The 19,402-nt window shown below is 33.9% G+C and overlaps 1 protein-coding gene across 2 annotated transcripts in view; it reads left to right on the top strand.

The window, feature by feature from the left end:
• The first annotated feature begins 176 nt into the window (after positions 1–176).
• LOC128243620 (protein NDRG3-like) overlaps positions 177–19,402 on the top strand; it is a 31,233-nt gene continuing 12,007 nt past the window's right edge. Inside the window, exons 1-7 of one of the 2 annotated variants that reach the window (XM_052961498.1) lie at positions 177–305; positions 8,209–8,266; positions 10,136–10,240; positions 11,018–11,117; positions 11,540–11,660; positions 18,136–18,198; positions 19,228–19,288. In XM_052961498.1, the coding sequence (XP_052817458.1) occupies positions 8,225–8,266; positions 10,136–10,240; positions 11,018–11,117; positions 11,540–11,660; positions 18,136–18,198; positions 19,228–19,288 (492 nt within the window). In that variant the 5' untranslated portion in view covers positions 177–305; positions 8,209–8,224. Of the gene's footprint in view, positions 306–5,281; positions 5,731–8,208; positions 8,267–10,135; positions 10,241–11,017; positions 11,118–11,539; positions 11,661–18,135; positions 18,199–19,227; positions 19,289–19,402 lie in introns of those variants that run through there. The other variant, XM_052961497.1, reaches the window with a different exon arrangement.

The raw sequence follows: 19,402 nt of genomic DNA on the forward strand, positions 1-19,402 counted from the left end.
AGCAAAACATATCATGTAATTTAGTCAGATTGTCCGGCATATTATTCACATAAAATAATTAACAGACCATAAATATAAACTTTATCATAACGAATTAATTACCGTACGGGCCTCTTGCGTGCCTTCCATTAGTTACCTCCCTGGTAAAATCTTAAACGAGTGTCTTATTGGTCAATTTATTAAAAAACAACCAATCGACTTCTCTGTAACATAACGTGTACAATCCCGGAAGTGAAGTGTGAAAAATTACATTTTGCAACTTTCAAGTTATAAATTAGAGTTGTTTTTCAAAGAAGAGGAATTTGGTACGGAAATGACAGCTGATTTGCCTTCTTTCTTACTTTTATTTAGCTGATATAAGTTTTGATATTGTAATTCACCGTTTTAGTTGTTTATTGGCATCACCATTAGTCATGTTTATTTTGACCTCTGAAAGCAATATTAATTGATTTGTACCATCGTATGTTTATATTGATACAGAAAAGGTTCTCAAGTTTAAGTTTCCATATAAACCTTTAATGCAAGTATTAATTGTTTGTATAGAGTATCAATATTTGGATAATAGATTAAATGACCTTCAGCTAAAACTAATGTATTCTTGAGAGGTAATGTACATCTATGTGGGCTCGAACCCATTACCAACACAACACTACACGGAATTCTAACTAATTGAGCTAACAGGGCAGTTGGTTCTTTTCAATCTCATACAATTACAAATTTAGTAAAAACTGATGAATAAAAAAACAGCAAGTTCAAGAGTTTTTGTGTCTACTGGGGATTGATATCAGAACTTTTAGTTTTACAAAGCATTCTCGTCCTTAACTCTTTAGCACATGTAATGCACCAGTCTATTGTAACCACGCCCCCCAGGTCTGGGGTATACCTGTGATAGCAAGGGAAATGGGCAGTGTTTTTACCTTCCAGTTTGCCCCCCAGTGTCGGGTTAATGCGGTAATTTTTTCTTGGTGCCAAAAAAGTGGGGAATGGGCCTTACCCAGGGTCCCTGGGGTGAGGGGGCATTTGACGGAGATTTTACCAACAGTTCGTTCCCGCAGGGTGGGATCTTACCCAGGCTCGGCTGGAGCAAAAGTCAAAGTCCATGCTATTCCCCGGACCTGGGGGCAGTGGTAGTCCAAATAATTGTACGTTGACGGATTTTTTTTAGATTTTTGATATGGCAAATCCTTCACGTACAAATTGTTTAGTATCAAAAGTGGGTAGTTGTTCCGATCAGGATTCCGGGTTAAAGCATATAGCGTCTATAAAATATCATAAGAACAAGAATTATTACCAGATAATGTTAAGTTATATTAGTTCCGTACACAAAAAATAAATATCCAACTTATAATTATGAGTTTGACAGCTTTTCTTCATTTCATTTTGTCAAAACATAACGATATATACATGACGGGCACCTGCAAGGCTTCAGGGCACAGTTTTAAATCGCTCGGAACATTTCGGCCATGGCCGAGTTGCTACGATTGTGTAACGAGGTCTATCTCGAAGCTTTGTCGGAGGAGGCCGAGTTATTACGATTGTATCGAGTTGTTCCCCTTCGCATAATTGTTTTCTGTGTCAGTCAACTTTCGTTTTATTGGAAAGGTAAACAACTTGTTTTAATGCATTAAATGCTTGTTTAGTGCAAAATAACATTTCACTTACATGGATAAATATAAATATAACTCTTTATGATCAATTTCAACCATAAAATACTTCATTTAAAACAATTTCAATATTTTTAAAACACCCCCGTTTTTTGCACATTCCCGTTTAGACGTTAGGGATTGGAAGAATCCCGTATAACACGTCTATTATTTTAGACTAGGGGCAGTGGTTACAATTGACTGGTGCATAATTACGTATGGCTGACATTGCCCATTACCTCATGGGAATGTATGTGGCCGACTATCAACTACTGGATGTAAAAGAGTCTGCCATGATGACATGGAGGTACAGATAGGTGGATTCAACATGGAAAATATCTTTGAATCTAAAACAAGTTGTGGTCTGCCAATGTGGGCATTACCCACCGTTAATATGGGCTGTATGGTTTGCCAATCTGGGTTGGTATTCAATATGCACCTTATGACCATACATCACTGACGTAACTCACTGTTTTGGTTGATTATTCAATACCCATTCTGATTGGCTGTTTTGTTCTCAGATCAAAGTAAGACAAATATTGAATACCACTGTCCAGCCGAGGGATCTCCGTTCTGTTAGTGTTATTCATAAAAACTTTATTAAATTACAAGTAAACAGATTAATCTAAAATAGTATCAACTTTAAATGATAGTTTAGAAAGTAATACTTCTGTTTGCAAATACACTAAGCATAATATTCACATCACTCAGTTAAACAAAGCACAGCCTTCATTTTGCACAGAAGAGACAGTCAAATTATACAACCTCGGCCATTTTAAACACTCCGCAGGGTTCGAATTTAACTTTGAGGAGCACTCGCAAAATTTTGCGAGTGCATTTTGAGGCAACTCGCAAAATGAAAAATCAACTTGCCTTGTAATATTGTCTAATTAAAGTAGAAATTTACACCTAAGACATATTATGAATATTAAAAGGTATCAATCTTGAGTGACTCGACTACTAGAACTTATTGATGGCTTATTCTATTTGGGGTGTACGGAAAGACTCATCATATTCTTGCAGCTTTTTGATAACAAAGCTGTCCAATAATTTGACATTGTTCACTTTGTATATTTACCCTCGCCATCGGGCAATTTAATACCCATTCGACAAGCACGCTACATATTTCATTAAGTCTGTAATTATTAAAATCAATAACATTATAAATTTGAAATAAAAAAAAGAACAGTAAATGTACCGTGGATACTTTGGACCATGAAATATATCGATCAACGGAGTATACTGTATTCATTTTGACAGTTGGGCGAAAATATATTCACAGGATGATGGGGTTTACATATAGTGCGCGAAAGCGCTAAATTTAGCCAATGATTGAGCTAGGTGATTACGTCATTCGTATTCACTTTGTATAATGCACGCCTCGGAGCATCCGGGAAAGATTCGAGATAAAACTCGGCCTTTCTGTATTTGTTCTATTTTTGAAAACTTACTAGAGCGGGACTCCGCACTGTCTTCTTTATACTGGTAGTGTAAACATGCCACTTATAGGCTGTTTACACTCGACTACCTAGCGGAGTTAAGTTCATGTTTATTCTACTTTCCTTTTAACATTTTGTGGTCTAGAAAAAGCCACTTGCAGAATTTTGCGAGCTTGAATAAAAGTCACTGGCAATTTGTAAATGTCGCTCTCATTTTGCGAGTATGCGAGTCTAAATTCGAACCCTGCTCTGTTTCAACTCTTCAAAGTGAAAACCAGTAGTTTGTTTATCTTGCAAATATAATCTAAAGACATGATTGAATAACTGATTGAATTGAAACAATGCAAACTGGACAAGTAGGAATGCTTTTCTTGGAAATTAACATGCCTCTTCAGTAGTTAGTAATAATATGGTAATTTATTATAAAGTGAAATCAGTGATGGTTGCAGACAGTTCTTCTTTGATTTGAGAAGTTGATTGGTCATAGATGTTGCACTTGATGCGAAATTCACTTTTGTGGTGTTGTGCAGAACCTAAGCCATGATAATTCTTTTGCTTAAATCCTTGCAATGCAAACAGTAGTTCAAGGTAATATGTTTGATAACAATTGTGTCTGAAATTGAGCATTAGCATGTTGAATTTCAAGCTGGACTCCCTTTGAGCATTTTAGGTGAAGCTTGGACTTCTATTCCATATTCCTTTTAAGAAAAAAAGTTAGTTTTGTTTATCAAAAATTGCTTGTGCCATTTACATTGGTGAAGAGAAGTCGCTAACCAGTATGGTAAAAATCAGTCGCTTACCAGTATGGTAGAAATAGGCCGCTAACCAGTATGATGAAAATGGGCCACAAAGCAGTATGATAAAAATGTGTGGCTAAGCAGTATGTTGAAAAGGGTTGACTTACCAGTATTTTGATAGAAGGTTCACTAACCAGCATGGTCAAAAAGTGGTCGCTATTCAGTGTGTTGAAAAAGGGGATACCTTGCAGTATGGTGAAAAGTGGTCGTTTACTTGTATGATAAAAAGGGGCTGCTAACCAGTATGTTCGAAAAGGGATCACTTACAAGTATTGTAAAAAGTGTTTGCTTACCAGAATGGTGAAAAGGTGTTCACTTACCAGTATGGTGAAAGAGTTCGCTTACCAGTAAGGGTGAAAAAGTGTTCGCTTAACAGTATTGTGAAAAAGAGATCGCTTACCAGTATGGCGAAAAGGCTTCATGTATCAGTATGGTGAGAAAAGGAGTCACTTAGCAGTATGGTGAAAAGGAGACGAAAACCAGTATGGTTAAAAAGGGGTTGCCTACCAGGATGTTGAAAAAGGGGTCGCTGAGCAGTATTGTGAAAGGAGTGGCTTGTCAGTATGATGAATATGGGGTCTCTTACCAGTATGGTGAAGAATAAGTGGCTTACCAGTATCATGAAAATGGGTAGCTTTTCTGTCTTGTTGGTTGAGGAAATAAACTACTTATAAGAACTCCAATTTAAAGGGGAAAAAAGTTAACATGTGTTCATTTTTTTATTGGTGCATTGCCTCCCTTTGATTTGACTTCAATGCAATGTCATCAGTTGGTTGTAGTTGGGCATTGAATTATACCTATACTAGGTTGTACGAATATACAAGGCTGTATTAATATCTGAACAAACCTGTTTTCAATTCAACAAATCTTTTCTTGAATTTTTGTTTCACTTCAAAAAGAAACGTAAAAAAAGTGTTGTGACTTGAAATTTCCTTAAACTTTGAAATTGAATATTTTTTTTGCCATAAAGATTCATTAAAGTTATTCAAAACCCTCTAATTACTTAATGTAAATAGTAGAAAATTATAATTATTTTTGAATATATTATAAAGTATCTGTTCTTTGTTCATCATAAATAATGTTTACTTACACAGTGGCATTGATAGTGGAAACTGAAGCTCCAATGATCTGAATATAGTTGTTGCAAGAGTTGTATTTTTTTTATCTCTCATGCTCATTTGCTTTTGGCTTGCTGGGCTGTCAACTTTGGACAGAGGAGAAGCAAAGATCATTCTGAAAACAAAGTTAGGGTTGAGCGAGAAATCTGACAATCGTGGCAATACATATTCAGCTGTCTCGCACACTGAAACATGCGATGTGCCTGTCAGACATGTACATTGTTGATGAATGAGGTGTGCTTTCATTGTAAAATAGTCACAGCCTCTCAGCCGTATTCACTGTTGCATTTTCACTGTTGGATGTCGGGTCGTTGCTTGCGGATCATTCAGTTTGAAACATTGTAACTTTGGTCTGAAAGTGCATTAGTTGGGTCGAAAGCTTTGCAAATTATTTAAAGACATTATATTTGCTTTAATTTTTTGGTGAACGTGGAACATTGTTGGTATTAAGTGTATTTTCTGCTTTAGTTTGTAAAAGGGTTTTTTGAAGACACTAGTGCTTGTTAGAGAATTGAAATAAGACATTGAGGTGTTATTTTCCACTTAATATTTCCATAGCAGGTATATTTTGGTGTATGGGTTAGCAAACAATATACATACAAAAACAGACAAGGCGAGGAAAGATATAAAAAGTGGTTTTGTAAACGGAAAATAGAGGAAAGCATATTCAGAGATGGCTAGAAAGGAGGTGGAAATGAATAATAATATGGAGATCTTTACTATCAAGTTGGAGGTTGGTATTTGTGTACTCAGCAAATGGTACTGGGCAAGGTCTTTTATACACACTGCATGCTGGGGCTATCCTGGGCCATATTCACCATATAGCTTGTAACATCAGGGAACAGTCTTAATGATAGAATATTCATGCATTGTATTTTTGTGTTATTTTTATTTCATAAAGTGAAAAAAAAGAAGATATTTTGGTCACTATGGTTGAAATAAGCACAAGTCTGCACACCTTGTATTGGTGATTTAAAAGTGTTTGTTAATTAGTCAAACAGTTTCAAAGATTCACATTAAGTTGACTTGTTATTTCATTTCTTTTGTGACTGTTTTGTTGGAGAATTATAGTTGGGGGTCAGTCTTCTTGGTGGATATGGCTCATGGTTGTAATGGGTATTGGAAACCAGCAATCAGAGATAACATAGTTATTATATAAGGTATTAAAAGTACTATTCAAGACAGTAATTAGATATAACTTTTCTTTTATTGCTATTCATAATGAAGGCAATTAGGGAGTAGAGAAAAGTTTAAAGGGACTGTACACCAGATTGGCACCCAAAAAAGTGTTTTTCTGTAACAAATCTCAGGACAATTATGTAATAGAATATGTTACGCTTTGATATCATAATGGTAAAAAAAAAGTACCAAAATGTAAAAAAATTGTGTCGGAGACCGGGTTCGAACCCGTGTCGCCAAAATTGCAGTCAAGCGTCGTATTGTCTGAGCTACGACGGCTAACTCTAACTGGGTGACATAATTCAGCTATACACCTACCTCGATAATATCACTTGATAACACCGACTAGCCAATCACGCATTAGGAATGAATTCTACCTGGTAGACATACCCAGTAATCTTTTTAAATGGAAAAATACAAAATAACTGCTAAACTTAAATAAATTGTAAACTATGTGGTACTTCAGTTAGTAAGTTTCAATGCATTGTACACATCGATGCCAAGTTTATGTCAGTTTTCGACTATATTCTTCTTCTTTTTCTGCTATTTTATCATACTGAGTACAGCCCCTTTAAAGTGACACTCTTATTCAAAATCAATACATACATGTATCACAAACATACATTTTAAGTGATAAACCTTTAAGTTTATTGAGGAGATTGTAACTATGTATTGAATAGCTGAACACACAAAAATATTAAATGATTTGTGAGTGCTAGATTTACTGTGATCTAAGGTAGAAATACCATGTTTTCTGCAATTTTCTTTCAAATTTTACTCAGTATCCTTCATAAGAACCATTGTTTATGACATCCATTTTAGTATATTTAAACAATGGTATTAATTGTGGTGAACTTTATTTGGGAGTAAGAGGGCTTCTTTAAGTAAAAAATGACAAAAACTGGACTGGCATGTCATAAACGAGTGCTTCTTCCAGGTTGTACAAGTAAGAAACCCTCACATTGACTTTTCATTACAGTAGGTAGAACGTTCATGTCCAAACTATTTTCAAAGTATTAGCCCACAAAGAAGCTATTGACTTGTTTACTGTCATAACATTTTGAATATCACAGACTAAAAGTGTTAAAAACGCTCTGACAAGAGTAAACATTAGAGGAGTTATTTATGTATGTTTTTGTTGTTATGACAGGTCTGAAGGCCGGGGTGTCAGGTGTGGGTGATATATCCATGTATCATGTCAACCCCCTGTCACTGGTCACCGGTCAGCTGGTCAGCTCAGCCAGACTCACAACACCCGCCTTTCATTGGCCAAACTGGAAACAATAACTTAATTCATATCTCGGTCACAGTTGTGGTTTGCCCTGCCTCAGATGTGACCTCACTCATGGGAGGTTGTTATAAAAACGTGCAAGAAATGATATAAATTATGTATATATATCATCTCCTTATATAAAAGTTAAAGCAACTAAGATGGTAATACTATAGTTAGCATCTTGTGATATTACCATTGTAAACTATTAGTTTTATACCATAAGATATTAAATTTTCTTAGTACTACATTCTTTAAATACTTCTTAGAAAAAGATATTTTATATCCATCCCATTTGGCCCTTTGTTTTCAGAAATTATAAGTGAGTAATCTATACAGGCATTATGTAGGTCATTTTAATAATTTTGTGGTTTCTAAATGAACACAAAAGCAATTAAGCTCACAGTGCAGTTAAAATCGTGATAAAGGTGTTGCCAATAAACAGCTATGTTCAGTTAAAATATCACTTAATTGTTTAAACAAAATGAGGTTTTGATGTACAGGGTTAGCCGACTTGCATGAAATATCACACAACTTATTTTTAAATAAGAAAAAGATGTAATCTATTATTCCTAAGCATGATTAAGTTTAATTTCCATTTATTTGAATGCTCATACCTGCATGTTATATTAATTTATTAGGATAGGCTGTTGATTGTGTAAATAAATTAGTGCAAAAGGTTGAGTACAGTGCGATTCAATTTGCCTATTTTGTTCACTTTCTGTTGTAAATGTTGTATTATGCATATTTTTCGTTCGACAGAGACACTGCGAGAAAAATGTCGGAACACAGCGCATTATTGGATCCCGCTCAGAGAGAGGTTTGCGTTTGTGCACCATGGCAACCAAATATTTTGTAAAAAACAACCCAAAGCCCCTACTCCAATTTGAATTCAGCATTTTGATCTTTTTATAAACTTTTGATTATTGTATTGAAGAAGTAATTTTTGTATCATCGGTTACACTTATTACATATATATGATATATATATTCGAATGAAGTAAAAAAAATAGTGTATTTCATGTTACTGGCTAGTAGCTTACCACATTGAGATACAATAGTTAAATGTAGCTGGCATTCTTTTTTAGAAATATGTTTAGAAGTGTGTTCTTGATAAGTCTGTTTCAAAGTCTTTTAATTACAAAGGTTAGACAATGTCGAAAAATGTCTTGATGTAGAAAGAGCTATGTTTTCATGCTCATTTATTATGTGTGTCTGTCCTAGTTTCACATGCTACGCGGTACTTTGTTATACTATCATGGACTGTGACTGTCAGACACTAACCAGATACAATACTGTCATCTTTTCATACAAACATACAGTACCTATTTCAAAACAATATATCTGGTTGCCAGCACCATGCGTGTTTCCTTGCTAAAATCCCTTTCTCGTTTCAGCCTCTCTAACTTAACATTTTTATTTATAGGATACTCAGTTACTCTGTTTGGCTCTTAAGATTGAAAAAAAAGAACTTAAGATAAAGATAACATGTCAGAGTTTTTATGCAAATGAGTGTTGCTCATTTTCAAAACCTGTCTGTAATTATGCATGGATTAATGGGTACTTTAATAAAGTCATGCTCATGTTTTGACTGCAGGTGACATGATCTTTTGCCATAAAACACCCATATTATCTTGCAAGCAGTTACCTTATGTTCAGGTTCTCATAAGGAAAATATGGTCAAATTTAGTAAAAAGGCTGTTTGCGCTAATTTTCTTGGAATTTTGCAGGACAATAAAGCTTGCTTAAGATGGGTGATTGAAATTTGGATGTCATCAAGGACAGTGTTTATTAAGCCAGAACAGTGATTCAGTATCCCTGCTTTCTTTATCATCCTGTTGCATTTACAATTGAATTGTTTCCACGAATAATAGAAGTAATAGTGATATGATTTAGTGTTGCATTGTTCACATATTTGCATTACAATCCAGGATTCACTTTGATATTTTTTCCTTCCGTAATTCAAAGCAAATGAATCTGAGCATGTATAATACTATAGCCTTGCTATTTATTACGATAATGTATTAACATATATATATCAACGATATACTGAAAACCTTTGATTAATGCTATCTCATAACGGCTTTATATCTTTAATTTTCTCTATGCCTTTGCACATTGTTAGCTACCAAAAAAAAACTTGGTTGATATTTATTATGGGAATACATGTTTTGATTTCATTTTTCGTTGTACCTTTGTACTGTTCGTAAATAATATCTTAATAGATACTAATACAATTCATACCGTGTTGATAAGTATTTATAAGCTCATTTCTGTTCACTTTCATCTTATATTACATGTAGCTATAATGTGCATTTTGGCAATCAGACAAATGTTTTGGTTTTCAAAGGGCTTTGAAATATTCATTTTTAGAAAATAATGGCGTTAATTAATTTTTTTTGAAAATATGTTAAACATTTCAACTGCAGAATATATTTATTATATATCTTAAAGTTAAAAAGTTATAAGTACATATACACAAACAAAATTTTGATACTTCATAAACAAATTTGTTTCCTTTTATTTAACTTAAGCTTATTTACAATGACTCTTTCCAATGTTAATGGCTTATAGAAGCTTGTCAAACTATAAAAGTAAATGGACAAGCATATATAGATATTTTTGAGCTTTAGTAACCACCTTGTGATTCTGTGGCACCATGTATACTAACCTCCTGCTTTTCATTACAGCAGAACGGTCCAATGGAAAAACTGACGAACATCGAGCTTACAGACATCCAATGTGAGGAGGCTAAGCCCCGCAGCTTTGCTGTCCCCTCCGGCATCAGCTTACAGGTAAATTGTGGTAGTCGGGTGTCAGCATGGCTCGTTGAATGTTCATCAGTGATATCCAATCAGAAATTCTGATTGAAAAACACAGAACCCTTGAATGTAAATTAGTGATATCCAATCAGAACCCCTGAATGTAAATCGTTGATATCCAATCAGAAGATCTCTAAAATTTATCAGTGATATCCATTCAGAACTTTGGGTAAATTATACCATCGATGATGTTTAATTTTGTGTGATGGAATTTAAAAAAAAATGGGTTGGTTTGAGGAAGCATATCAGTATAAGCAATGTGTTAGACATTTTGCGTCTGGAAATATGTACCAGACTAAATCTGCCAGTATTGCTTTCCCACCTACATCATCATAAAGGTATTTCCAGCACAGTTTTAGGGGACAGACAACTAGGGGCCTGTTCTAAGTTTCATGTCCAGAGTAAGTGTTGCTCCTGTTATAAAAGATTGAGAACTAATACAGCTAGTGCTCTGACCAGTTTGAAGGTGTCAAAACCTGCTACACAGACTTCCTCACTAGCACCATACTTGTAATATCAATTGCCCGGTTTCTGATCATCTATGTTATGTACATGGTTTTCTGAGTAAGGGCTAGGCCTGAAAATACTATGTATCTATTTATCTAGGTACATGAATCTTATATTGACATCAAACCAATATGTCGGATGTATTATGTATAATTGATTAGCACTAGCAGTGTCATTTACTGCAATATATGCCAATATGAATGAAAGACCATTATATTTGAGTTTTTTACATTGTATTTCCAGTCGGATGATGTTGAGACGTCCTATGGAAACATCCATGTGGCCATACAAGGTGACCGCAGTAAACCGGCCATCTTTACTTTCCACGACATCGGACTTAACCGTATGTATCAGGTCTTACGTTATGGTTGAAATTTGCAGTGCAATGTGATTTTTGTTGTTGTTTAATACATTAATTTTTCAAGGTGGTTGTTGTAGTTCAACTGTTAGGTGGTATGTGTCTGGATATGACTTTCATATACATGTTACAAAAAAATGTCTCCTTGTTTGATCATACTTTATGATAACAGCTTTATGCCGGCTTCTTAACATGCAGTTGAACTGTTTGTAATAAAATTAAAAGTGTAAAAAACTTGACATTGAATTCTTACTTCATCAAAAACGCATGCTAGGTGAAATAGTGTAAAATTATTGGACACTCTTTCTCAATCTTACAAACTTTTAAAAAAGTGGCTTCCTGTAAATTTGGACAGTTTTACACACATGACAAATATAAACACATGTATCTATCTTTTATGTTTTCAGATACCACATGTTTCCAGGGTTTCTTCAACTACCCAGAGATGCAGCCAATGATGAAACACTTCTGTGTCTACCACCTCAACGCCCCCGGCATGGAGGAGGGGGCCATGAGCCTCAAACCTGAGTAAGTCGCTTCAAATAGTACCTAATAACAGGCCTAATAAATTCTTATACATAACCTACAGGCCTAATAAATTCTTATACATAACCTACAGGCCTAATAAATTCTTATACATAACCTACAGTCCTAATAAATTCTTATACATAACCTACAGGCCTAATAAATTCTTATACATATACTACAGGCCTAATAAATTCTTATACATAACCTACAGTCCTAATAAATTCTTATACATAACCTACAGGCCTAATAAATTCTTATACATAACCTACAGTCCTAATAAATTCTTATACATAACCTACAGGCCTAATAAATTCTTATACATAACCTACAGTCCTAATAAATTCTTATACATAACCTACAGGCCTAATAAATTCTTATACATAACCTACAGGCCTAATAAATTCTTATACATAACCTACAGGCCTAATAAATTCTCATACATAACCTACAGGCCTAATAAATTCTCATACATAACTTACAGGCCTAATAAATTCTCATACATAACTTACAGGCCTAATAAATTCTCATACATAACCTACAGGCCTAATAAATTCTCATACATAACCTACAGGCCTAATAAATTCTCATACGTAACCTACAGGCCTAATAAATTCTTATACATATACTACAGGCCTAATAAATTCTCATACATATACTACAGGCCTAAGAAATTCTCATACATAACCAACAGGCCTAAGAAATTCTCATACATAAGCTACAGGCCTAATAAATTCTCATACCTAACCTACAGGCCTAATAAATTCTCATACATAACCTACAGGCCTAATAAATTCTTATACATAACCTACAGGCCTAATAAATTCTCATACATAACCTACAGGCCTAATAAATTCTTATACATAAGCTACAGGCCTAATAAATTCTTATACATAACCTACAGGCCTAATAAATTCTTATACATAACCTACAGGCCTAATAAATTCTCATACATATACTACAGGCCTAATAAATTCTCATACATAAGCTACAGGCCTAAGAAATTCTTATACATAACCTACAGGCCTAATAAATTCTCATACATATACTACAGGCCTAATAAATTCTTATACATAACCTACAGGCCTAATAAATTCTCATACATATACTACAGGCCTAATAAATTATTATATATAAGCTACAGGCCTAATAAATTCTTATACATAAGCTACAGGCCTAAGAAATCCTCATACATAAGCTACAGCCCTAAGAAATTCTCATACATATACTACAGGCCTAATAAATTCTTATGCATAAGCTACAGGCCTAAGAAATTCTCATACATAAGCTACAGCCCTAAGAAATTATCATACATTTACTACAGGCCTAAGAAATTCTTCTACATAAGCTACAGGCCTAATAAATTCTCATACATAAGCTACAGGCCTAAGAAATTCTCATACATAAGCTACAGGCCTAATAAATTATTATACATTTACTACAGGCCTAAGAAATTCTTATACATAAGCTACAGGCCTAATAAATTCTCATACATAAGCTACAGGCTTAAGAAATTATCATACATTTACTACAGGCCTAAGAAATTATCATACATTTACTACAGGCCTAAGAAATTCTCATACATTTACTACAGCCCTAAGAAATTATCATACATTTACTACAGGCCTAAGAAATTCTCATACATATACTACAGGCCAAAGAAATTCTCATACATAAGCTACAGGCCTAATAAATTCTTGTGCATAAGCTTCTGGCCTAAGAAATTCTGATACATAAGCTACAGGTCTAATAAATTCTCATACATAAGCTACAGGCCTAAGAAATTATCATACATTTACTACAGGCCTAAGAAATTATCATACATAAGCTACAGGCCAAAGAAATTCTCATACATAAGCTACAGGCCTAAGAAATTATCATACATTTACTACAGCCCTAAGAAATTATCATACATATACTACAGGCCAAAGAAATTCTCATACATAAGCTACAGGCCTAATAAATTCTTGTGCATAAGCTTCTGGCCTAAGAAATTCTGATACATAAGCTACAGGTCTAATAAATTCTCATACATAAGCTACAGGCCTAAGAAATTATCATACATTTACTACAGGCCTAAGAAATTATCATACATAAGCTACAGGCCTAATAAATTTTTATACATATACTACAGGCCAAAGAAATTCTCATACATAAGCTACAGGCCTAATAAATTCTTGTGCATAAGCTTCTGGCCTAAGAAATTCTGATACATAAGCTACAGGTCTAATAAATTCTCATACATAAGCTACAGGTCTAATAAATTCTCATACATAAGCTACAGGCCTAAGAAATTATCATACATTTACTACAGACCTAAGAATTTTTTATACATAAGCTACAGGCCTAATAAATTCTCATACATAAGCTACAGGCCTAAGAAATTCTTATACATAAGCTACAGGCCTAAGAAATTATCATACATTTACTACAGACCTAAGAAATTTTTATACATAAGCTACAGGCCTAATAAATTCTCATACATAAGCTACAGGCCTAATAAATTCTTATACATAAGCTACAGGCCTAAGAAATTATCATACATTTACTACAGGCCTAAGAAATTCTTATACATAAGCTACAGGCCTAATAAATTATCATACATAAGCTACAGGCCTAATAAATTCTCATACATAAGCTACAGGCCTAAGAAATTATCATACATTTACTACAGCCCTAAGAAATTATCATACATATACTGCAGGCCTAAGAAATTATCATACATATACTGCAGGCCTAAGAAATTCTCATACATAACCTACAGGCCTAAGAAATTATCATACATAACCTACAGGCCTAAGAAATTCTCATACATAACCTACAGGCCTAAGAAATTCTCATACATAAGTTATAGGCCTAAGAAATTCTCATACATAACCTACAGGCCTAAGAAATTAGCATACAGTTACTACTGGCCTAAGAAATTCTTATTCATATACTATAGGCCAAAGAAATTCTCATACATAAGCTACAGGCCTAATAAATTCTTGTGCATAAGCTTCTGGCCTAAGAATTTCTGATACATAAGCTACACGCCTAAAAAACTCCCATACATATGCTACAGGCCTAAGAAATTCTCATACATAAGCTACAAGCCTAAAAAACTCCCATACATATGCTACAGGCCTAAGAAATTCTCATACATATGCTACACGCCTAAAAAAACTCCCATACATATGCTACACGCCTAAAAAACTCCCATACATAAGCTACAAGCCTAAAAAACTCCCATACATATGCTACAAGCCTAAAAAACTCCCATACATATGCTACAAGCCTAAAAAACTCCCATACATATATATATTTATATGCTACAAGCCTAAAAAACTCCCATACATATGCTTCAGGCCTAAGAAATTCCCATACATAAGTTGCAGGCCTAAGAAATTCTCATACATCAGCTACAGTTCTAACATATGCTCTTACATATGCTACTGGCCTAATTCTCATACATAAGCTACAGTTCTAACATATGCTCTTACATAAGCTACAGGCTTAAGAGGGTCTCATGTATATGCTTTAAGATTTCTCATTCATTTGCCATAAAAATACTTAAACTTTAAACCTTAAAAGCCACAAAGACCGAGGAAGGTGGAATGAGCCTCACATTGAGTGTTCTCATGCTCTACATTAGCTGAATGACTGAGAATTAGAACTGTTCTATTGAGGTCACTTGAAGGCCTCTTGGCATTCAGGGTGCTTTCAAATATTATCAGGACTGATAAATATGAAACTGACGTGAATCTCCAGAAAATGGTGTTAAAAGCAAATCAATAGGTTCCTGAATAGGTGGTCAAACATTAGCTTGTGGTGTTATTTCTTTGCAGTTAGATATTAGCTCTTTAAAAGATATCTTATAATGAATGGAAGTTCCTTAATCCATTTAAGAATGGTATAACAGCTGCAGTCTTTAAGCAATATCATCTTAATGATTAATAATTATGTTTGTGTGACATGATTATTTTTTTGGTATGAAAGTTTGGCTTTGATGAATCTGCCGTTTAATGTTATGCATGTAGCATTCTGGAATGCGGTTAATGTGGTGCAATTTCTGTGATTTATTTTTATATTTTAAAGAAGATGAATCTTTATTTTATGTTGCCTCATAAGTAGACATTACTTTACATAAAATTGAAAAAGGCATGGCACTTAAATACCTATTAGTAAAAACATTTTACTCAATTGATATCATGTACAATGAACTTCAAACATATAAAATATCCATCTGTATAAAAGTCAAACAAGGAAATATTATTTCAGCATTTTAAACTTTAAAGTTTTGATTTTTATGAGCAATTTTGGTTAGCATTTTCATAAAGTTGCAAAAACAATTGAAAAAAACATAACTTTCAAATTAAATAATTAAATAGGGCCCCTTTTTTATCAACAAATACATGCCATTGGTAGGATTACTTTTGGAATAGCTAATCCTGAGTGGTAATTGAATTGAATTATCAGCAATTGACCACATTCAGTTTGGCCACTCCAACTTGAGCATTTACAACTATGTTTTACAAAGGTTAAGGATATAATATCTCGGCTATGTTTGATCAACATCTGTATCATACGATTCACTCTTGAGTGGAGTCATGGCTCTTAAATGGTTCCAGTTATATGGGGTGACAACGGTAATTAGGATACTATCTCATTTTCTTTAAGCAAAGTTATGGCTCATGAATTTGTGAAATCTTCACCAAATTCAATTTCTTAATTTCAGTAGGCAAAACCATACAAACAGAACAATGATTTAATTATTTAAATAAATCCCTTGACACAGCAATGATTGGTTCACATAAATGACCTAGCAAAGGCATTCTGACTTTATTCCAAATGTTTTACTTTTCAATTATCCATGCTTTCCTCGAAGTATGCAAGGAATAGGTGCAATCATTGATTGAAGGATTGTTTTTACTTTTTAGCGTATGTTTACGCTACATTACAAGTTGTTTTTCTCTTTCGTGTCAACTTAACTCTGATTAAAATTGCAATTAATTAGATTTAAAAATGTAAATGAGCATGTATGTGGCGGGTGTTGACCTCGGCTGAGTGTACTCTTATTATGCGCCTTAAATGTTACAACGTCAGAAAAAGGGAGAAATGGTTTGTTGGCAACAATATCTTTATGTTTTAAGCTCACAAGAATGTTAAAAAGATTGATATGAGCCCATGTGTTCCTCACCTTTTAGTTTTAAGACAAAGTGTATTGCTTTGAAATGTACTTCATTAGAGTGTAATATGCTATTGTTAAAAATGAACAATGAGTGTTAAAACTTGAACAACTCATTAATTTGGCATTCATTCAGTTTATCATAGAACCACTACCTGCAAACATTTACATGAAGAAACACCTGTTATTGCTAATTGTTACTGCTAACGTCATGGCCAATGCACAAACAATTCAACATGCCCATCAGTATTACCTGTGTTGGCATTGGGCCTCTTCCTTATATGTGTTCATTTTGGTAGGGCCAGTTTGTGATTATGTTTTTGTAAATAAATGTATTTGAATGACTAAAATAGTTCAATTTGCTTTAATTATGATACTGCATGTAAATTATTCAGCTCAGATGCGTTGGGTAACCCAGAAAAACAGGGTAAAAGGTAGGCAACTCTGGTGTTGTCATCTATCATTGTTAAGTTACCTGCCTTAGAGTATATTGTTGTTGTCCACTGTATAAACATATATCTATGGTAATCTTGTATAGTGTATTATTTGTACCAACAGATTGTATTCTTGCTTATTTTTTTAAATATTGTTCAATCCTTCTTAATAGTCCATGCTAACGGCTCTGATAATCATCAGATAGGATGATGATTGAAGTCTATGCTCTGAGCCCCACCCTGGGGTTGATCATTGCACCATGTAACCTGAAGCAAGGTGACGCCCACAGAGCCTGGTCAACATCATTAAACAGAGGCCGACCCATCTTTCTTTTCTTTTTGGATTTGTAATGATTTAGATGTCTATCAACGTTGTTACTCAACCACTTCTTTGGCATTTTTTTTTTCTTTTCGGCTTCACACTTCCACTTATGAGAATTTCTCCTGGGGACTTTCGATAGATACTTACTCACTGCACAGGGGATGTGGTGGGCCATTATGCTATAAGGCAGCCAGTAGGCACCAACAGATCTTAAACACAATCAATAGTGCATGCACTTCAGTGCAATTCTGTTATTCCCATAACAGTCGATGTTTGTATGAATCACTGTCACAGTATATGGCGATTATGTAAACAATGGTGTGAACCTTTACAATAATTCTGTTAAGCTGTTTTGGTTGACAGCTCATTGTAAAATACATGTTCAAGTTTTAAATTTAAACTTAATATAACTGGAGCATCATTTAGCTAAATTTGTTTTTGCTTTAATACTATTATTAGTATTTAGCATTGGATTGGTGCATGGCTTAGCCAACTGTTAACTTACTACATAATCAGAGTATAAACATTTTACCTCTGCATTGTTATCTCTTTCAGTTTTGTGTACCCGACAATGGATGAACTGGCAGAAGCTGTTCTCACCGTGGCTGACCATTTTGGGTGAGTTGACTATAGAGTTTCATTTAGGTTTCAAATTCTTCCATATTAGATCTTGTTGCATATTGGAAAGTCAATATTTCTAGATGGTTTTTGAACAAGATGGGATGAGGAGAATCCAGTATAAGTTGATGATTAGAAAATTGTGTTGGCATAGTATTATTTCATAAGAAAATGCGAGTCAATTCGTTGCATACAAGCATACAACCTGATATTGTAAGGTCAAGAAATGTACATGAATACTAGGCATGTGTAGGAATTAAAGTTTAAATTTGGTTTAAACATATTTAATTCATGAAAATATATAAGTGACAACATACAATTCATTCTAATTTTTTAAGAATTTCAAGCTAAAAGTTTAAATTTGCAAATTCAATTAAAGTGAATGTATCTTTGTATCCAAGTGATTAGTTTCAAATAATATCCTGATACAACAAAAAATAAAAGATTAATATTGATTGTAAGATAAGCTCATTGATAAGATGGTGCTTAAAGCTGCACTCTCACAGTTTGAACGTTTTGACAACTTTTTTTATTTTTTGTCTTGGAAGAAGTCAATTTTTGAGAACATCCATGGAAACCAGTTATAAAAGACTGCTGACAAAAAAATAGATCGCATATTTTGCAATTAAAGTTCAAAAATTGATGATTTATGCATTTTTCTTAAACCGTTAGTCATTAAACATTAATTTTCGAACAGAAATATGAAAATCTACGATCTAATTTTTTGTCAGCAATCTTATATAATTTGTTTCCAGATATTGACGCAAAAATTTGCTCTTTCAAAGACAAAAAATAAAAAAAGTTGTAAAAATGGTATATCTGTGAGAGTGCAGCTTAAAGTTAATTCTTTACCTCACCTCAATGTTGTATTATTTTCTTAGACATGATTGATATATAGGTTTCTATTGACTGATGAACTATGTGTCTTATGCAGTATATTATGAGAACTTTCTGTAAAAATTGATAAAAGTGAGGATGTAAAATTCCTGACAGCATAGTTTATGACCATGCCATGTTCCTTGTTTCCAGTGTGAAGAGGTTTATCGGATTTGGAGTCGGCTCTGGGGCTAACATTCTTGGCAGGTTTGCTGTAAGCATCTCATATTATTTACTTTCACTGTTGTATGTGGTCCATTTAGTCTGTGCTTTTTCTTGCAATGGACTGATGAAAATTATAATGCAGGCTTTGTATAAAGAGAACAGT

The sequence above is a fragment of the Mya arenaria genome, chromosome 8 (genome assembly GCF_026914265.1).
Source record: "Mya arenaria isolate MELC-2E11 chromosome 8, ASM2691426v1".
Taxonomy (NCBI): Eukaryota; Metazoa; Mollusca; class Bivalvia; order Myida; family Myidae; genus Mya; species Mya arenaria.